At 36.6% G+C, this 22,461-nt stretch overlaps 1 protein-coding gene across 1 annotated transcript; it reads left to right on the forward strand.

The window, feature by feature from the left end:
* The first annotated feature begins 6,440 nt into the window (after positions 1-6,440).
* Positions 6,441-14,138, forward strand: LOC149709368 (inactive dipeptidyl peptidase 10-like). The gene is made up of 17 exons (XM_089863528.1): positions 6,441-6,765; positions 7,697-7,814; positions 7,889-7,984; positions 8,513-8,607; positions 8,686-8,813; positions 8,885-9,081; positions 9,407-9,513; positions 9,859-9,978; positions 10,042-10,275; positions 10,528-10,754; positions 10,813-11,033; positions 11,426-11,527; positions 11,888-11,942; positions 12,009-12,029; positions 12,088-12,282; positions 12,854-13,223; positions 13,831-14,138. Exons 1-17 carry the CDS (start codon positions 6,661-6,663, stop codon positions 13,987-13,989), a joined length of 2,550 nt encoding a protein of 849 aa, XP_089719654.1. The 5' UTR covers positions 6,441-6,660; the 3' UTR covers positions 13,990-14,138.
* The last annotated feature ends 8,323 nt before the right edge of the window (positions 14,139-22,461 follow it).

Raw genomic sequence — 22,461 nt, forward strand, 5'->3', positions numbered from 1 at the left:
TCTGTTGTAGGATTAAAACAAAGATTCAAGTTAATGAGTTTCTAATTGTCCAAAATTAACATACGACGGAAGAACCCAATTAAGACTTGAGAACATTTAATTTTAGAACCTGCAGGCTCTCAAGTGTTTTCCCCAGAATATTTCCGGTGAATTCTCTCAGCTACCCAGTGCCAAAATATAGGTTCATAACAACCTACTATGTTCTCAGGTTATATATGGGTTCTAGAATAACTTTACAAGATATGTTCCTTCCATAAGTATGATACTACCTATACTTCGTAATGCTAGAGACCTACTGTTCGAGCTAGTTCGAGAACGACGGAAGCGAGAATTGAAGTCCTACAAACACTGGGTGGTTAATTTTGCAGGACTTCCATCTAGGTCCTATTTAGTCTGAACTTAGTAAGCCTTTGACAGCAGCACCTGACCAGGCCTCCCTCGCTTTACCCTGAATCTATGACCTACCTCACTCACTTCATGACAAGCGAGTCAGTAACCAGTGGCAAACTTATGGAATGAACATATCTCATGGACTTATGGTTCTAGGCGCAATATTTTTGGCTACGCTAGTCTACTCTATTTTGTTTGTTAATGAAAAATGAAACAGAAATATACTTTTAATCACCGTATCTCGCTCACCAAACGATTAAAAAACCATCTTCTTTGTCGACAAATGCCAAAATGATTCTAAAGCACGAAAATTTCAAATTTGAAACTATAAATTTGGTCTAGATTATTTGTTTCATTTTACTCATTTCATTTTCATTTTGTTTCGCATGTACAGTGGTTTTTTTTTTGTCAATTTTTTTAATTTAAAGTTTTTTAAAAGTCCCCCAAAGCAATTAAAAAACTTAATTAAAATCTTGGCCTCTAATTCTGTTGTCCCCGCTATTCTCGTGCTAATTAGAAGCGGTACAACACGTACGTTAAGTCGGCAGTATGGCGCCGTATCTTTAATCAAAGGTATCATAGATTAAAACATTGTTTTTATCTAGGAACCTTTGCTTTACTTATCTAAAATGATAACTCAAATCTTCATTACGAACGCGAATGTCTAAAGAAATCGAAATAAACTCGCTTTCAAAACGCATAGCATTTAAGCTAAAACTGCAAACTTTGGGCAAAAGAAACCATCTGTTACAACCCCAAGGAATTCGCGTGACGTTTCCGTTTCAAAATTCGGCGATACTAGACGTTTTCTTCTTTTGTTTTTGAAAATTCATTCCCGCTAAGACTCGGTTCGTTTAGTTTCATCTCATTTTGTCTCCGTCGGGAAAAACAAAGTGAAACTGCGGAAACTCATCGGATCGGGCGTTTATTCCAGCAAAAGGGCGCGGTCATTTGTTAAACTCGCTAATGTTCAAGACCACGACACTATAAGGAAAGGGAAGAGTTTGACCACACCCCGTACGGTTATCTATGACTCTAGACCCTAATTCTTGTTGGGGACATTGTGGAAGTAGGCCTAATAGCTGGCGCGAGAGTCCGACGTGTCTACAGGCTGATTAACGCGGTGACCTGAGAAGTTTCCAGTCATAAAGTCAGTCGTCAAAGTTTCAGCGGAGACGCGGCCGTGCTCGTACAATGTTTGGTATCCCTTGGCTTCCGTTGATGGCAATGTTTGGTCAGTGAAGTGTTTGAGGCGTCATCATGATTTACGGCGGTGATGGTGGAGCCATGGACAAGTCGCCTATCAAGAAAAAGAAAAAAAAGGCGATAGATAAAAGTTTGCCGTTTTCAGAGCAACTGGTGGTGAGTTAAAATTTTGTTGCTTTTCATAGTTTTGGGACGTAACCAAGGGTTGATAGTGAAATTCAAATATTGATATGGTAACCTCGTCGAGTACAAGTTCTGTATTATTCATTATGATAAAACGAGATTTTTCCCCCCTTATTAAAAAAACACCTGTCGGGTTTCCCAACAGGGCGGCAAATGTTTAATGACGTCAGGAAGTAGGTATGTTCTTGGTGACATCGTTACTTCAGTGCAATAAATGGTGTGTAGTTGTGCACTAAAAAGAGCTAGAGAAATTTCATGAGATTCAAGGTTGCCAGTACTTTGCAAACTTAAAGAGAAATGAATCGAACAGAACTACAAGTTTTTCAGTCTGTTGCGGTGGAGTTGCACTCGCAAATGACTGGCAACTCTTGTCCGCACACTATCCCTAGCAATATCTCAGTTCTCGTAGTCTGAAGCTACGTTGACTTATTGCGTAAATAAAAATTTAATAGTTCTATAGTGACATGGAGAAAAGGTTGTAATTGGAAACTAAAATAGATAATGAAATATAGTTAAGTTTAAGCCCATGAGAAATAAAATTTTAATTGCGCATCTTAGACAACTGACCAAAATTTCGAATCTTTTTCGAATGATGGTGCTCTGGTCAGCTGTGGTTAAACAATTCAAGCCTATATGTAGTAGGTAGATTAGCTACGCCACCACTTTACATGGTATGCAAGTGCATGGTGGTAAGAGTCGTGGTTGTGGTGCGACGACAAAGCAACGATAGCTATCGGATGTGTATCTTCGTTGGGGCTCCTAGTTTGTCATGCGATGGAAAGGGAGATGATGGGGGTGTTATTGGTTTTTTTTCCCAGATATGGAATGTGGTCAGACTAAACCGAAGAAATGGTTATTTTCACTTAAGCAGTGTTAAAGGTAGCTTGACGAGGGGCTATTCACTCCAATATCCCGCACGTCACGAAGTAATACTGAATTGGATAGTTTACGTTTTAATTTAAGGTTACGTACTCAAAGATCGTACGATGTGGCTGATATTGGGCCATCATGTTTACACAGAAATGGTCTATAGAAGTATTGTATCGGAAATTACGAGCCCAGTATCCTATCTTGATAGTGAAAATAACTGTAACATAGGCCTGTTACTTCTTCCAGCGTATTATTAACGCCTAGCATAAATTATTAATTCATTTCTGGACAGTATTAATTAAGAAATCCCATTAGAGAATATTCTTCGACGACAGCTAGCCGACACGCGCTTACCTATAATAGACCTGCTGACCTATTTAACGGCTGGCCTCGAAATATATTAGCTAGTGAATTTTAAGCTTTAATGGAGTCCCCGTAAAAACAGGTGTTGAATTCGTGATAATTACATATTCAGTAAAAATAAGGCTAGTGTTGATGAGTTTACCTTTTCCCTATACTGTCTTTATTGCTTGCATTATTGTAGGGTATTCATTTATAATTGAAATTAAAAGTTATAATTAATTACATAAGTGCGTTTAGACAGGTCAGTCGGTCATTTACCGTTCGTACAAAATACGTATTTACAGAATCCTATAATTTTGTTAACTTTTTAGGCTTACATGTTTCAGAGTTTGAAGTTTTTTAAAGTCTAGAAGCAACTTTATTTTTCAGTTCGCATAATTTAAACATATAGTGACTTAAGACGCAGACACCCGTACATCTTTATGATAGCTACACTGTCCGGATTTTAGGCTAGAAAGATAAAATATGCGAAGCGTTGCCTAGCAACGCGTCTAAGACGGATGTAACGTCATACCATACCAGACTGATGAACATAAAAATCTCCCGAGTTTCTTAGGGGGCGTGTAAATGATTCCGTTACAGGTTTTATAGCTTTAAAGGTATTATGAAACTTAGGCCTTTATTATAAAGTTAACCATTTGAATATTTAAACTTTGAATACCGACTCTAGTATTATAGTAAATCCTTAGTTTATAAGATATGTTCCATAAGTATGACAATGCTATTTAGGGACTTACAGCTCGAGCTAGTTCGAGAACGAGAAGCGAGAATTGCAGACTACACTCGGTTAATTTTGCAGTCCATTTTCCTATTTAGTCTGTACTAAGACTTTCACAGCGCTTCACCAGGCGTCGCTTTGCCTCCAATCTATGACCTACCTACGTCACTTAATGGCATTAAGCTCTCAGTAACCAGTTGCAAACTTATAGAACATATCTTATGAACTCTTGGTAAAGTTTAAGAAAGACAGTTGCATGCAGGGGCGTTACTCTTAAGTACTAGGCAGGCACTAAGAAAGATTTTTCCAATCCGTCGCCATCTTGAATGAAATGGCTTCCAGAAATGTAATAAAAACCTCCTTTGTAGAAACATATGCTTAAGCTACGATTAATAGCGACTACACTCTTCTATTAGCAGCGTATGTTAAATATTTTCTAAATTCCCAAACGTAATTAGTGAAACGTCAAAAACACACGCCGAGGTTTTCCCAATTTTCCCCAAAACAACCCTAAAGGCATGCATATAATAGTCGCAAAAAAACCCAAAACAATTGTGCTTTTAGAAAGCAAATTTTGTCCTTAAAGAGGAATAGGTTGATTTAAAATGTTTAACGCAAAACTCTCTATAGATAACACAGACGATTTATAAATACTAACTTTAAATTGCTATTCTGAAACCATCAATTTGGAAATCGGAAACTAGACGTTCCTTCGAAGTTTTATCAGTTATGCCATAAGTTCATAATCCACCATTAAGTTTATATGTCTGAATGGGATCTCTGGAGTCCACCCTGCTGCCTATAAGTCGTCACAACCAACGTGGTATTAAAATATACAAGACACTACCGCCGTGAAAGCCTTCCATTTTGTGTTGGAATTGGCTATAAAATTAAAACTAAAAACTCAACCCAAGAGAGTCAGACACATAATACTTAGCCACGAAAGTCACCAAGGAAAGAAAAATCTCTCTTGTATTTTGGACACCTGATCTCTCTTAGGCTCTGACGGAAAGGGGTAGGAGACTTCCCACCAAATACCTAATGATGGACACTTAAAGAGGATTATTCGCTTATGTTTCTGCTAAATTGCGATTTTCAAGATACGTCAAGCCTCTTTCAGACGAAATGATTACAAGAGTACAGTAATTATTAATTGCACAGTCCTAACTGCACATTGTTTTCATAAAGTTACCTCTTTTTATCAAAAGCCCCGAATTAGTTGTCGACGAAGATCTCGAGGCTATGATCCTCCTACCCCCGAATTGCGCATTTTAATCATCATAAGTATTCAATTAATTAAGCAATTGACTGGTTAGTTTTAGTCGGGTATCTTGTGCTTTGAAATTTCGGTGCACTATTGGGATTAACCAATCTTTTGGTACCGCAGCAAACCAGGTTCAGTTAATGCAAAGGTTGGCTTGTCTGAAAGGGGCTTTAGTCGAAGCGTTCAGGCAATCACTACTATCTTTTCGATTTGTTCTTTGAGGCTTTCTTTCCACCTGATTACTCCCTAAAAGATTCTCGTGGTAAGATAGCCGAAATAAGTTCCCCAAATCTTTAATCCATGTGAAAGCTACCCAACAGTAATTGCTATTTAAGCCCACTTGGGGGGGGCGAATACCGAACGTTCTACTGGGAAATTTACAAAATTAATTTACCTCACGTTAGCTGGAAAGATTTCGAAAATTTAAACAAAATGGTTATATCTTCGAGGAGAGATGTGAGATGGAGTAGAAATTTGTTTATACGTATAACGTAGCCTCTGTACCCCCACCCCATCTACGGAACGGTAACTAAGTCCTTCCAGCATACTCGGAGGCGTTTTGGTTAGGGTCGTACCGTACGAAAAAGTTTACGAAGCCACCTGTGTCTTAAAAATAGAAGCTACTTCAGGAGAACTAGCTTCTAATTTGAAATGGTACTACGCGGCAGCAATAACCAACCAAAGGTAGGTAGGCTCGTGCGAAAGGTACTATGGGAGACTTTCTTTGTAGCGTATGGCCTACCGCCTACGAACTTTTCTGCTCCATCTCACCACTTTCCTTGAAGATTAGAGCATAGGTCGGCTTCATTGGTTCAGCTTAAAGATTGCATTACTGATATACAACTTGCTAATCTAGGCATAGGTTAGGTTTAGCTCCGCCCTTGTGTAAGAGTTCCATTTGTTTCCTGCCTTTGGAAAAGTTAAAATTGTTGTGTGAAGATAAGCTCAACTGGGCATTCGTGCTCTAGAAGTAGATTCGGAATGGGCATTGCCATTTCCGTTGAGTCTATCCGCCCATTCGTTCCACGCTTACAGTCAAGTGTCATTGCCCAATCACTACTCCAGAAAATAGTGACGATACTACTTCAAAATATAGTTCTTGACACGTCCCTACATAACCCTTAAATATTTTGTATACTGGTTGATATGTTTATGGTAAACAATTTGGGGGTAAATAACCATAATAAAATGCTGGCGTGAAAAATGACATAAATGGTCGTGTCAATTTACAGCTAGTAAAATATAAGAACAAGTATGATTTTTGCGGAGCTAGCACCAGTTGAACGTCAGGTGTTAAAGGATCATTTAGCGCATCAATATTTACTAAAAGATGCGGCTTTTCCTCATCTAGAATGTACATACACTTGAGATAAAATATTCCTTAGTTTATGATTACATAGTCCTGGATCATCTGGGAGTATAGCTCTGAGCGATAGAAACGTCAGAGTCTGCTCGAATCGATTATTCGAGCTGCTACGAGCATTTTACAGTTTAGGCGAAGGCTGAGGCATTCTTTTGCGAAAACTAGAGCCTAGAAGCGGGATTCCAGAGGATTGCGTTCGGAAGATGGAGAAACGCGGAGAAAGAGATGGGGAGTTAGGCTTAGCGAGAAGTTAATAAGACTGTGCAGCCTTTGAACGAATACTTATAAATGAAAGAGTTCTAGATGTCGTTCAAACATCGGAGTTTCAGCGTCGCTTCACAAGCCCCGCCTGTTAATCAAGTACCCAGTGGTAATTTTCCACCTCCTCAACCGCCAGCCTCGGCTCCTGTAAGTTTTCATCTTTCTAATACCAAGGCATACTTAACGTATAGTAGAAATACAACCAGAACACTATTTTGTTAACAGCCGCTAGAAAAGCAACGTATCGTATTTCGAAACATATTTCTTTATTATCACTAAACGTTAATTTGGAACTAATTTTGCAAAATTAGATTTGAAATTACGAAATTTGTTTTGGATCTTTTGCATTTGTAAATGTGTGATGCGGTTATCCATTAAACTAGGTGTTTCCCAATTACCCAGTTGTCCATAACATCATAACCCCATTAGTAACGCAACAACAATTTGTATAACACTCAATGAGATACGTTCGTCAGAAGTTCATAGATTGAAACAGAAAGTGTAGATTGTTGGCTGTAGACGCCGTGTAAAATTAGAAAAGAAATTAACTACCCCCCTGTCATCCTGTCAACCCCTACACAAACCAACAAACCAATCAGAGAAGAGCTTTTTTGTGGGGGGGAGCAAAGGTTTATAGAAAATATATTTTATTACTCTATGGTGTGGCGATCCAAATGTTAATTCTAGGTACTAGAGCTAGCATCTGGTACTATATTGTGCCTATTCACACATGCTCCCTGTACTACGGTCGTGAAGGTAATCATTCGCAGACGGGCAGGGGTTGACACTGTTCTGAGGGGAAAAAGGGGGTATCTCATATTACGCATAGCGAGGGAGTTTCAACGTAGCATACTTTTGCCTTTAACTATGAACTTTTGATGAATGGTCATATTACAAACCTATTAATATAAAAGAAATTTAACATTATGGAAACATGGGAAGTGCAAATTATACAGATTAAGGTCATTTAAGTTTTCCTTTAGATACAGACGTTCCGAGGGGGGGGGAGATTAGAGGGGAACCTTGACCAAGAAGACTTTCAAGAGATACTTGACTTTATTTCCTTTTATCTTTTCAGGAGTTGGTGACCCCCGCGGTTGGGGAATCCAGGAACTGGCGAGGGGTTTTAATTGCTTTCGTCGTTATCGTCGCAGTATGTTCTTTAATTGTAACGGCCATTGTTCTATTAACTCCTGGTGAGTTTTAAAACTGAACAACGTTTTTAATTGTCTCCAAGAACTAATGGATTTATATTATACTTCACGTACAGGTGACTTGAAAGACGTCACTAAACAACGTATCACTCTAGAAGAAGCAATTAGTGGTAGACTCAACCCTAGAGTATTCAATGGCACCTGGCATAATGGTAAGGATGTACTTTTAAAATATATGCATGAAGACTTCAAAAATGTTGGATTTAATCGTGATAGCATGGATATTTTTAAATACTAGCGTTTATCATAAGTTCATGAGATGTGTTCCATAAGTCTGTCTTTAGTTACTGAGAGCTTGTCATTACGTGACGTAGATGAAACGTCATAGATTCTCGCCTGGTGGGGCGCTGTCAAAGGCTTAGTGTAGACTAAATAGGAAGTTCTTAAGATATGTTGGCCATAAGTTTGTCACTAGTTACAAACTGGAGCTTCTCATGAAGTGACGTAGGTCATAGATTCTCGTAAAGCGACGCCTGGTGGGTGCTGTCAAAGGCTTAGTGCAGACTAAATAGGAAAATGGACTGCAAAAACCGAGTGTAGTCAATTCTCGTGTCGTATATATATGTAGTGTCGTACTTATGGAACATATTTTATAAACGTATGGTAGATGATAGTTATGCTTTAGAAAACACAATTATTTCTGAAAATTGCAAAGAACTTATCAACATAAACTCTTCCAGATCAATTACTTGTGTACAAAAATGGGGATGGGAACCTTGTTTCACACGATGTCTACACTAATAACGTCACAGAGTTAATGTCCAATGTTACCTTTGTAAGAAATGCAAAACGTTCGATCAAGGAAGGCTACTTCTTTTACCGATAAACTGTGCATTTACTAATTGCTTTTCAGAGTCAATTTTACGTCGATGAATACTCGTTATCTCCAGACTCAAAATACATCCTCTTATTATGCAAAAAGAAGAAAAATGTATGGACGTCCCCCGACGCGGAGTTCAATATTTTTGATGTAGAAACAGGGTAAATGTAAAGATATCTCATCGCCTTTATTATCTATGGTTTCTAATTCATCGGAACAACGTACATTGTAGGCTTGTTTCGCCATTTCAAGTTCAAAATTCTCATCAACGCCTTCAACACGCGCAATGGGGACCAATTGGCTCATCGATGGTGTACATAGTAGGAAATGACATCTACTACAAACGAAGTTACGAAAGCAAATCAATCAGAATAACTTATTCAGGAAACAGAGACGTTTACAACGGCCTTCCTGATTGGCTCTATAGAGGTAAGCCGCTCAAAACTAAGCATTGTTTATATTTTTACAATTATGTGAACTGTAATGAGTTGGTTCAGCATCTGAAAAGAGTTTTCCAAGCACAGCACAGAAGTTCAGTGGGATCTATGGGCGAATTTGAGTCAAAAATGTTCCATGATTTAAGCATTGTCCTTAAATTAAAAGTGTCGTTCGTACAACACTCCAATGTTCATTACTTGCCCTTAGGGTAAAATTTCATAGAACATTTTCCACTCAAAATCACCCACTGAACTCGGTGTATGTTATGTACTTCGGTCCTACCACTCTTTCTGATACACCAGGTATAATTTCACAGATAAAATATTCCGTGGTGGAGGAATTGGTTCAAAGCATTCAGGGATTCCAGTATGGATTTCACCTGATGGAAACAAGTTATTTTTCGCGTCTTTCAACACTTCGGAGGTGAGTGTTTCTAGTTTCTACAGCAAACCGGGCCATTTCAATAGCTTTGCAAGACCCCGGACAACGCAGTACACAACGCCCAATATTCAAATAAATATATAAATGACGGGGCCCTTTGTAGACTTTCTCAGTTCGTGTGCCCCCCTGGGCAAGTACACATCCGCCCAATGGCTAAGATTCCACCCCTCCCAATGAATAAGGTTATTTGGTGCCCATGTGCAAAAATATCGCCTGATCGGTATGCTGGGGCAAAGAAAAACGCGTGCTTTGCTGGTCCTATCAAAATTCGGCCACCGTCCATGGTGTGCCCGAGAGTTTAACTGTGAATTTATGACTATCAATTAGGTGAACTCATCAGCATTTCTGTGGTACGGTGCAGAGGATGGCCGCATATCATTTATTGGCGATTTTTCAAGGAGCATCTCCGAAATTTTGCCACAAATTCGAACACTTGTATACCCTAAGGTAAATACTTCTTTGAGTAACTTTTGAACCAATTACCAACAAGTGTTTTATCGTATTTTCCAGCCAGGAATGGCCATTACACAGTTCAAACTTTACGTTGTTGACCTAAAAGTTAAACAAGATGCCTTAACATTGGAGGAACTTCGGCCAATTGAAGAAGCAGATTTCAGAGACCAATATCTGACCGGAGCTACTTGGGTCAACTCGGAACGCATCGCTGTTACAATCATGTCACGATTTCAAAATTATTCTTATTTGACCATTTGCGCTCGGCAATCATCTTGGTTGTGCGAGAAAGTAAGTTCCGTATTCTACCAATTGATTTAAAGGGATGTACAACGCATTTTGTAGGGGGCGTGTCAAGAACAATATTTTGACGTAATAGTGATACTATTGCCTGGAGTAGTGATTGTACAATGTCTGGTGTTTGCTAGAACGACATGGCGCTACAAAATTCACGCATGCGCAGTAGGGCTTTATCTAGGCCCCGCCCCTACATAACACATTGCGTATATCTTTAAATAACTTTTTCCCGAATGATTTGTTAAGGACTTCGAAGAGAAGTTGGACTATCCTGGTTGGGTGGAATCTTTTCGAACTCCGACATTCACGCAAGATGGCGGCCGTTACTTCTTGATTCTTCCTGCACCCGCCTTGAATGGCGATAAGTTCCCTCAATTGGCCATGGTTCAAGGGTCAGGGAAACGAATTTTTCTTACTTCAGGAAATAGCTCAGTTACCGCCATCTTGGGTTACAATGGAGATCGAAAAACCTTGTAAGTTGAAAATTACAATATTTTGGAAGAATTTGATAGGACTTAATTATTTAATTAGGTATTATCAAGCGGCTGATTCCAACTTTCCTGGAAGTCGTTATATCTATGCAGTTGGTTTGGGCAAGAACGTAATAACGTGTATCACTAGGGAGTCCTTGCCGTCGTGCGGTTTTCACAGCGCCATTTTCAGTCCGAATGCCAAACGATTCGTATCGGTTTGCGAAGGACCTTCGCCCGGTGTTAGAGTAGAAGTTCGTTCGGCCGAAAATGATTCTGATGGTATGATTGTTACCATAAATTTAAAATACACCTTTAAGTTTACATGTCTGAATGGAATCTATAGAGGACTAGTCTGTCCCCTCCCTTGCTGCAGCCTATAATCCTTCTCACCCCGACCTAGTATTAAATTATATTAGACATTACCGCCGTGAAAACCTTCCCTTTAGTGTACTCTTAGTATGATACGCGAGATGTGATCGAAGAACCTCTCCTCGATTACTGTCGAGGTTTTCGTTCCATAAGTTTCACCCCTACCCGATTTCTCCTAGACTCCAAAGTAATGGAAGGCGGCATGAAACGATCCATCTGTTGATGGATACTTAAAGAAGATTATTCGCTTATGTGTCCAGTTAACGATAACGAACGCTTTCAATCTGTGATTTCTTTTGTAGTTATTGTGTTGGACACTAATTCAGATGTCGAAGATGCTATCAACGCCAGGGCTATGCCTCAAGAAAGGAAATTCAAAATTCAGTTGGATCTAAATGGTTCGAGTAAGTGTACTTTTTACCTTCAAGTAGTTTTAAGTACTTTGATTAATTTGCGAAGTTACTTGGGTAGTTTTAGAAAATCATTTAATTCGTTTTTGGGGAAACATCTTAAACAGAGTTATAAAACAGTTTTTGCTCGGGTTTTTAGACATTTTTGGGGAAAACATTTTAGACTGTTGTTTGGGAAGCGTTTTAGGCTGTTTTGGGAAGCGTTTTAGGCTGTTTTGGGAAGCGTTTTAGACCATTTTAGTTCATTCTAGGAAACATTTTAGACAGTCTTCTAACTCTTAAGTTAATACTAACTATAATTAAACCCTGTTCCAAGTTTTCAGTTAAATCTTAATGGTTTCTTCTGGAATCTAGTGGGTTATGTAAAACTTCTCTTACCACCTGGACTCAACGAAAACGAAATCACAAGGTATTAAGAATCAGTACTCAATCGAAAAACTAGACTAGGCTAATTACATCCTCAAAATTTCCATAGATACCCAGTCGTTCTGCAAGTGTAAGTATACCGTGGTATTCATCGTGTTACACGCAATTACTGTACCATTTGCATGCAGGGACGGGAAACCAGGTGGACAGGAAGTGACGGAAAGGTTCCAAGTACATTGGGGAACGTACTTGGCTTCCGCTAAAGATTACATTTTCGTCCACATGGATGGTCGAGGAAGTGGGTACAGTGGAGAAAAATTGTCCAGAATGGTTTACAAGCGACTTGGTAGTTACGAAGCCGAAGATCGAATGGAATTAATCAGGTAGTTAGTGTTTAATTATATAATTACTCTAAGTGTAATGAAAGTATTTTCAATGAAACGTGTCACCATGGATATGTATATATATTGAAGTAATATGGATTACCAACTAGGCCAAAAAGCTGGCCACCAAATGTACGTTACACCCGCGGACGTGAGACGACTGTAAATTGAGGCGGAAATAGCTAGGTCACGTGGGAAAGAGGAAATATTTATCTCTCCGGAGAATCCAGAGTGGTGGGTTTGAAATTTTGCCCATGCGCAGAGGGAGAAAATACGAATTTCTCTCTCACTCACAAGTTTATGGTTGGGGGCTTGGAAGTCGTATTATTTCTATGCTGAACGGGCGCTTAAACGAAATGACTTGTGGAACGTTAAGAGATGGGGGATCCATAATATGATAGTATTTATACATATCCATGATGCCACTATGCGCGGATCTAAAACAATGTCTTCTTTCTTGGTCCATGATTGACCAAATATACTGCTCATGAATTAGTTTCAAATTAGCTTTCAGTCAATATTTCTTGACACATGATTATAAATTCTTATTTGTGATTGGTTATCTTTAAAGGTACTTGGGGGAAGATTACCAGTTTGTGGACAAGAAACGAACGGCTATTTTCGGATGGGGTTATGGCGGATTTGTCTCCGCTCTATCATTAACTACGCAAGAAAAATGGTTTTCCTGCGGCATTCTTATTGCTCCAATTATTAACTTGAGATTGTACGACTCGTTCTTCACCGAACGTTATATGGGTACCCCCACTCTGGCCGATGATTACGTCAGTTACAATCGCGCCGACGTCAGCAGGAGAGCGGCCAACTTTAAGGGCAAAAGGCTACTGATTATTCACGGAACCGCGGACCAAGATGTTCACGCTCAACATTCCATGTCGCTTATGAGGGCTTTGGCTAGAAACAATATAACTTACCGATCTCAGGTAAGGACTATTTGGTTTCACTGTGACATTAAAAGATTTCTACTTATTGTTGTATTTAACTGTTTAAATTCCCTGAATTAAGAACTTTCAAATTGCAATATTACCTGCATAGTGAAACATTCAGGAAATACCTTCGTGTGGTTTTGAAGTTCAAATAAATTTGAGATTTCATGGATTATTTTAAATTAGCACCTCCAACCAATCGCTTAACGCTCTGCCTTCCTGTTAACTAAATATTCGTACCCTTTTATGAATTCTCGTGCTCGACATATTGCGTGCTACGGAGAAATTTTGATTACAAAAATGCAGGGCGTTACGTGATTGGTCGTAAACTTGTGCTACTTTCAGATATTCCATGAATCTCAAACGAATTTGAATTTAAAATTATTCGAAGGTATTTTCTGAATGTTTCATTATGCAGATTGGTCTTATAATGTATTTCAGAAAGATTTTTAGTTTGCACTCTTTAGAGGTAGAAACGTGCTGTTCCGTCCCCTAGCGGCTGGGCACCTTTCCCCTTTCTTCCCCATTTATTTTTTCTTTTTGGTAAAACCTTTTTGGCCACGCAAAAGTGTAATATGGCCGGGGCCATCTTGTTTATCTTTAGTTGTATCCCGACGAAGATCACGATCTGTCACACGTCCGTGGACATTTCTACTTAACTTTGGATGAATTTTTGGATGAATGTTTCGAGTTGCAAATACAAGAACTCGATGTGGGTTTAAAGAAACTGAGAGAAACGCGTCATATAATTCCAATGGACTAAATTTTCGGTTTTTTCAATACACTATGTAAATATTTCAATACATTTTATTCCATTCCGGTTTTTTACATATCACTAATTATGTTATTTATTGTTAAATATATCGCGTTTGCAAGTTCAAATTCCAATCATTAAATGTTAATTTTTCGTTAAATCAATATTCATTTATTTCAACAACAAAAAATATTACAAAAGTTATTTTCAAAGATGAAAAATATTACAATATATCATTGCGATAATTATTTTGGTTTTCAGTTGTAGCGAAAAACGTGGATGTTGACGACGTTGTAAAGTTTGAGTAAGGTTTAGTTATAAGCATATTTTCGTTGTTGTTACGAATGCGAGAGTGAGTGCGCTAAGCTTACTCTAAATGGGGACTAATAATTTGTTTAGGAAAGTAAACAGTTGGTTGATGTTTAATATTTTTAACTTATATGGTTAGGTATCGCAAATTGACGAACGGTGACCATTGGGAGAAGACGAAATGCAGTTGTGACGCTCAAAAGTGAGACAATAAAATGTATAATTATCATTCTTTCACCGCTTTCAGTTGTGAAGCGACGTCATACAGACGGATGATTAATTTTGGTGTATTTTGGTGTCCCTTGGTGTACAAATGATCGTTATCTTTAGGAAACGGATCGAAGGGTCGTTGACGGAGCCAATTTCAGTTCCGGTTTTCAATTTTTAATTGGTATTGAATATTATTATTATTAAGCCAAACTTACTCTAAATTTGGACTTTTGACTAAAACTTGTTTAGGAAAGTAAACGTTTGGTTATTTTTGCTGAACGTTTAACGAGGCTTCGTAAGTAGCAGTAAGGTATCGAAAACTAACGAACGGTGTCTGATGGGCGAAGATGAAACGCAGCTTTGAAGCGCAAAACTCAAAAGTGAAAAGAGACTATGTGTAACTAAATACATCAGTTTCAATTGTGAACTGACTCGAGCAGACGGATGAATCATTTTTGGTGTCTTTGATTTCAGGTGATCGTTCGCTTTACAATAGGAGCAGAGCATCTTTGACGAATGAACATTAGTTGACTTGTAAATATTAAAACTTTTGATGTCCATGGTATTTTAAACAATAAGACTAAAGAGCCTTTATCAATCAAGATTGATAAAGGCTCACGAGCCGAAAGCTCTCTGTATTTGTTCAGGGATTATTTACACCCAAATAAATAGTTTTGATTTATATCCATGTTGATTCTCTTTATTTTTAAAATTAGTCTTATTAGTTGACTTGATTAGAGTCGATTGAAAAGAAAACGTTGGCGATAGGAAATGATAGAAAGAATCGGGAAAAGAAATATATTGGAATGGAGAGGTTTATGTCAATGTTTGTTGGTAGTGTGTGCATTATTGTTATTATTATTGAGCAAGCATCAGCTTTGTGTGTATAGTTGGGTCTCATTATTGATATTATAATGAAATAAGTGTATTTGTTGCGAGGTATATAATATGTATATTTGACAGTTTATAATCAATTGTGTAAAAATGAAATTTATACAGCGTTATATATGAAATTTGTAAAAAAATAAATTGTAAAAATGGATTATTAATAATAGTAGGAGATGAAGGTTATGAACACGCAATTACGATTGCATGGCGGCTTAAATGAATTTGAACAGCATCTAAGATAAGTCAAAATTTTGTAAGTTGTGTGAATAAAAGTATTTTATCGCAGTGTAAATTAATCTAGGTGGAGGGAAGGGATATTTATTATCAATAATTTATCTGGCGTAATATGTACTAACAAAATATTGATATACTTTTGCTTAGGTGTAAGAAAGAAATTAGGACGAGTGGGCTGTTAACGTAATGCAAAGGAAGTTATGAATGAAGAAGTGGATTCGATCATGTGTTCTCGAAAATGGGATGAAGGTAAGGTAGAAGATTGCAAACGCCTTAAACAAAATCCAAGGGAACGTCTCGATTTTGGTAGGAGACGGAAGGCTTTAGCAAAATGTTGCTGAAGTGAGTTGCGGTAGAGAAAGGGTGGAAATATGTTTTTATTAAATAAGGAAAGCGGCTGGATTGGGTTAGTTTTGGATTCGGTCGGCTATGGCATTTACACTTTCCCTATTCATTTGGTGGAGTTGGAAGCCAGCTTTAATTTTGACCATAAGTTTATAAGCTATATGTTACAAATATGACACCACCCGTTTTGTAATTCAAGAGACGTACTGAGACTTAGTTCGAGAACGACGTGAGTAATGGATAAACGGCCCGGGAAAGGGGGAGGGAGCTCGCGAGGGAGGGCCCGGGAAAAGGGGAGGGAGCTGCTGTGTCTAAGCTGTTTTATTGTGTGTTTATGCTGTTTTATTCTGTGTTTGTGCTGTTATATTGTGTTTTCATGCTGTTTAATGAGTGTTCATGCTGTTTTTATGTTGTTTTATGCTATTGTACTGTGTTTTATGCTGTTTTATTGTGTTCTATGCTGTTTCTTTGTGTTTTATGCTGTTTAATTGTGTTTTTATGCTGTTAAGTATGTGTCTATGTGGTTTATTGTGTATTTTTGCTCTTTTATTGTGTCTTTAAGGTGTTTTATTGTGATTTATGCTGTTTTATTGTGATTTATGCTATTTTATTGTTTTTTTCTGCTGTTTTATTGTGTTTTATGTCGTTTTAATGTGTTTTAATACTGTTTTAATGTGTTTTAATACTGTTTTAATGTGTTTTAATACTGTTTTAATGTGTTTTAGTACTGTTTTAATGTGTTTTAATACTGTTTTAATGTGTTTTAATACTGTTTTAATGTGTTTTTATACTGTTTTAATGTGTTTTAGTACTGTTTTAATGTGTTTTAATACTGTTTTAATGTGTTTTAATACTGTTTTAATGTGTTTTTATACTGTTTTAATGTGTTTTAATACTGTTTTAATGTGTTTTATGTTGTGTTACTGTGTTTTTTTGTCGTTTTATTGTGGTTTATGGTGTTCTTTGCTATTTTATTTTGTTTTATGCTGTCTTTTTGTGTTTTATGCTCTTTTATTGTGTTTTATGCTGTTTTATTGTATGTCTAAGCTGTTTTATTGTGATATATGCAGATTTATTGTGTTTTTATGCTGTTTTATGTGTTTTTGAGCTGTTTTATTGTGTTTTTATGCTGTTTTATGTGTTATTGAGCTGTTTTATTGTAATTTGTGCTGTTTTATTAAGTCCTATGCTTTTTTATTGTGGTTTATGCTGTTTAAATTTTGTTTTTATGCTGTTTTATTGTGTTTTTATGCAGTTTTATTCTGTATTTAAGCTGTTTTATTGTTTTTAAACGGTTTTATTGTGTGTCTAAGCTGTTTTATTGTGTTTGGGCTAAAATATTCTATAAAAGTTATGATATTAGTTAGAAATCTCTGCGTTATTCCACAGTTAAAAAATATGTTTATATTCCCTTTCTTTTTCTCAGAGAATGGACATTTAGGACTAAGGTTGTACAATCTTGAAGCTAAAACTGGTACCGTTATATTACCTATAGCTATTTTCCACAGATTACTATTTTCCTTGGAGAAAAAACACGGGTACCATACAGGATTTAGCTTAAAATTTAAATTATTTGGTTTCTCAAATATCGCTAAAAATCTGTATCTTAGTTGTTCGGATTGTGGGTTAGTTAATTCTTTAAACTAACAAGAGAGATGGTTTCGAGTACGCGTCGAGTCTTACACCTCTCAGGATATTAAAGGGGCTGTCCGAACCGTGGGGAAAACGACGGTCATCCTCACAGAACTTAGCTTTGCGGTTGGGTATAAAAGAAGAAGGGGGAGGGTCGAACAGTCCCTTTAACTTATGATATTTGTTACTGAGTTTCAGTTTAAAATTAAATTGCTAATTAAAGCATTCCAAGTATTAATACTAGTGTTTATGACGATAATGAGTTAAAAATGAACTTTTCTAATTTCAAAGAAAAATACAACCATCTGCAGCATCATGAGCTTATTGACGTCTTCTTCCCAGTGCCAAGCAGAGGGGACGGGGTCGACGCCATTCAGTGTAAAAGGAGGGCTTCTCATATCACACGACGCGAGCAAGTTTCAACGAAGTTTACTTTTTGTTTTTATATCTATATACTTTTGTTTATACTTCATAAATGTACTATAGAATAAATAAATTGTTCGTCGATTTAATGAATGTCATTTTTTATTCCTTTTCTTGTCAATTAAGTTACAGGCATATATAGGTTTTTAAAGTGGATTAATTAGATAAAAATGGATTGGGAATATGGGTTAAGAGGTTCCCGGTAATCACTTTAGCACTGTTAAAAGCAGCGCGTCGAGGGGCTATTCACTAATGAAAATTTTCTTTTATCGCTGATTTTTATTTACGCTTTAAAAAAGGATAGGAATTCATTGGTGATTTAAAATTGATGGGGATTAATGCTTGCGTCTGGATTACGAGTAATCATCGAGGGGCTACTCACTAAAAACTTGTTAGCGATTTTAAACGGGATTGGGATTGTGGGAAACTTAGGGGCTACGTGTTGTTATTATTTTACTAGTTTATGAACGGATATTATTATTATTATTATTATTATTATTATTAAAAACATGATAAAATTCTGCTAGAAATTCGTGTAAGCAATAGATAGCTCATAAATTTCCGCTAGGGGCGCTGTATACGTAGTTACGTATTTACTGACATCTAAAACATGATAAAATTCTGCTAGAAATTCGTGTAAGCATAGATAGCTCATAAATTGCCGCTAGGGGCGCTGTATACGTCGTTACATATTTACTGACATCTAATACATGAAGAAATTTGCCGCTAGGGGCGCTGTATACGTTGTTACGTATTTACTGACATCTAATACATGAAGAAATTTGCCGCTAGGGGCGCTGTCTATAATATTATATAGGCCTAACGGTGTGTTCTCTTATTTGAATTAGCGCCCACGTCACACTTCGAAGCGCCCCCAACGGCGGAATTTATTATAAAACTCGGACGCCACTTGTCCAGGTTTTTTTTCTCTCTGCGCCGGCGACCAGTCAACATCGTTCCTTGATCAGCTCCTTGATCAGCTCCTCGTAATCCTGACTTTCGAAGGCAGTATTGGATGGAAAGCCACGTTTTACGCCGATGTTGGGACGTGACTCTAAGCTCTCCGCCATTGAATGTCCATTAGAACGTTGAAATCAACGCGAAATGTTAAGCCTAGTACGGTATGTGTAAGTCTTTCAATAATCCAAAGCCACCCAGCTAGCATTTTATTATTTTATTTAATTTTAAAGTTTAAATTATTTAGGTAGAGTTAATTGTTAGTTAATTATGTTTATTTATTGAAAATTAACTACAATATGAAGAAATTTCCAGACACGAGGTCAGTTAGACAAGGCTTAATTTATAAATCAAGTACTTGGGCTCATATTAGAGAAAATTAAATTCCTTATCTATTTTAAATAATAAACCTCGACTGTTTGCAAATTAGGTCTCATTTAACGGCGCGAAACTACATTACCTAAATGAGTAACGTATGGTTTAACGGGGCCAGATTAGGTTGCACTAGGCTAGGCTAAACCTTTTATAAAAATTTATCCGGGCCTGGCACTAAAATCTACGTTTTTACTTTATGCCGTCGTTTTAGTTTAAATTAACGAGGGTATTTTAGAATTATTACGCGTAAATTTTAGATTTGAGATTCTAAAATTTCATTCGTTGCAGTATTTAATTATTTTAGATAATGAACCACGGTCTATTTAATAAATTAAACGGTTTAAATTAATTAGGGTTAACTGTTAATAAGTTGTCATTAATTATGGAGATTAAGTCAATTTAATAATTTTAAAATGAGCCACGAACGCGAAGTTAAGGCTTGAGATTATTAAATTATATTTACGGGAATATTTCACGTAGTTTTTTCTTACATTTTTTTAATCTTTGGTATTGTTTCCGTGAGTTATTACTTATTATTTTGTTAGGACCTTAAGTAGCCGTTTAATTCTGATATGGAAATTGCCCAATATTTAGTGCAATTCTTACATTCTATTTATGGGAATATTTTACTTGGTTTTTTTCTTAAATTATTATTTTACTAGGCCCTTGAAGTAGCCCTTAATTCTGATTTAGCTTAATATTAGTATGATTTTTAAATTTTGTTTTTGGGAATATTTTAAAAAGATTTTCTTCAATAATTAACGGAAACAAAACCATAGCTTAAAATTATTTTTTGTTAGGCCCCTCAAATTCTTATTAATATTTGTTATAAATATATTTTCATTTTTAGACGCGATGACGTTCTTGGATATTCTGTTGCTGGTCATTCGGAGAAGTTTCCTGGCAGATGATTTCAACCTTTGTTAGAGACGCTCATTCCAGATGGCATCTTCCTTGGATTTGGGATACAAGATGTTTCCAACCTGTGGTGGCCATGCAATCATTCTCTACAAAGATGCGATGAACATCAACGATCTTGAAAATTCAAATTACTACTACTTAATTTCTTTTTACACGTACAAACTTCAATTTACGGGACACTTTATTTTATTTTTTGTTGAAAATTTTTGTAAACACCTTATTTTTTTCCTTTTTGTTCAATAAATTATGTCTTGAACCACTTTTTTTGTTTTCTTAAAAATTATTTGATTAAGAGGGAAGGTTTGAATTTTTTAGCTCTAAACAGATAGCCTATTTTTTGAGGACCCTATTTTAAGCTTCTTTTAGCTTATATCAAAAATAAAACGATCAAATTGTTTTAAAAAGGAAAAAAACAAGCTTAAATTGTTTTAAAAAGTAAAAAAAAGCCTAAAAAAAGGTCCCAAAATACTACAAGTCCAGACCCTAAAAAATTCAAGCCATCCCCAATATCGAAACTTTTTTAAGAAAACAAAGAACGTGAGGCAAGGTAAAATTTTTTATTGAGAAAAAAACAATTAAGGTGTTTACAAAAATTTTCTACAAAAAAAAATTTAAAGCGTTCCATAAATCAAAATTTCACCGCGCAAAATTAAATGGGGTAGGCTAGTTACCGATTAAATGTAAGAATAAAATTAAGTTAATTGGCGGAAAAACTTCACGGTCCAATCAGTTTGAAGGCCTCGTGTTTCGCAAATCCAAGAAAGATGTCATCTGGATTGGGGGTCCTTAACATCGGATGAACTTCCAAGTCTATTTGATAACTTCTCTGAATGACCAGCAACAGCTTATCCAAGAAAATCATTCGCATCTATAAATTAAAATAAATTAATTACAAATATTAAGGCAATGCCTAATTTTAAAATAAGTGCTACTTTAAGCCTAACAAAATAATAATTTACCGAAATAATCCCATATATTTAAATAATTAACGAAATAATGGCGATAAATTGCTAAGAATTTTTTTTAATAATCTAAGTTAAATTTCTTAAGCCTTGTTCAAATGTCTTAACCTCGTGGTCGTGGTTTATTTAATTGTAATTCAAAATTATTATTTAATAGTCTGAATTTACGTAAATAATAATAATTAACTGCCTGTTTCATTAAAACTACTTAATTTATTAAGACAATAAGCTATTTAAAAAAGGCTTACATTTGCTGCGCATTAACAAGTTTGTTCATTCCAACATGACCTCGCTGAATCGATTCCACAAGAACATTCAATGGCGGAAAAGAGCTCTAGATTCTGGATTTATTCCTTGACGGCGAAAAGAAAAATGGCTGATCGTCGGCGAAAGGCCTGATTTCCAAGTGCTGAGCAGGAAACGATCTTGACTCCACGATGCCAATCAAAGAAAGAAATTTCGGTCGGTTACTCTGGAACAAAGTTCTCTCCCGCAAGATTTACACCCTCAAGACGTTAAAAGCAGACGACACTAATTGGTGTAAATTCAACTAAGTAATAATACCGTTTTTCCGTTGGCCTATTCCATGGAGTAATTTTCATGGAGCGAGAAGGAAACTTTCTTTAAAATTCCATAAAATTTGGTGACTCCTACAATAATGCTCCATACCTTCCATTGTCCTTTTCCATGGAGTAATTTCCTTGGAGCGAAAGTAATTTTCGCTCCAAGGAAATTACTCCATGGAGGTATGGAGCAATATTATAAGAGACACCAAATTTTAGGGAAACTTTCATTTTCGCTCCATAAAAATTACTCCATGGAAAAGGACAATGGAAGGTATGGAGCATTATTGTAGGAGTCACCATATTTTATGGAATTTTAAAGAAAGTTTCCTTCTCGCTCCATGAAAATTACTCCATGGAATAGGCCAACGGAAAAACGGTATTATTACTAATGGCGTTTTCCTTTGGGCCAGTTTTCCGTTGCTGCCTCAGGCGGCAAAAAATCCGAATTTGACGCTATGCTGCTACCGGATCAAACAAATTATTGACAATCGCAAATGTCAATGGAACATTCCCATGAAAGTGACAAATTTTTTCATTGTCCAATGGAACACTCTTTTCGTCTGACTTAGGTAGGAAATAGCTGTGCTCAGGAGAAGCTAGGTATTATACTAGTAAACGCTGCGTACTCCATTGGTAGGGTGTAAAATTCGAATCATGAA

The sequence above is a fragment of the Phalangium opilio genome, unplaced genomic scaffold (genome assembly GCF_054372755.1).
Source record: "Phalangium opilio isolate 3A_F unplaced genomic scaffold, DU_Popi_V2 ptg000013l_1, whole genome shotgun sequence".
Classification (NCBI taxonomy): domain Eukaryota; kingdom Metazoa; phylum Arthropoda; class Arachnida; order Opiliones; family Phalangiidae; genus Phalangium; species Phalangium opilio.

Coding starts and splice junctions, on each gene's coding strand:
- LOC149709368 (XM_089863528.1), top strand. CDS start 6,661: ATGTCGTTCAAACATCGGAGTTTCAGCGTCGCTTCACAAGCCCCGCCT. Junction 6,766..7,696: donor AACCGCCAGCCTCGGCTCCT/GTAAGTTTTCAT, acceptor TTATCTTTTCAG/GAGTTGGTGACCCCCGCGGT. Junction 9,514..9,858: donor CGTCTTTCAACACTTCGGAG/GTGAGTGTTTCT, acceptor ACTATCAATTAG/GTGAACTCATCAGCATTTCT.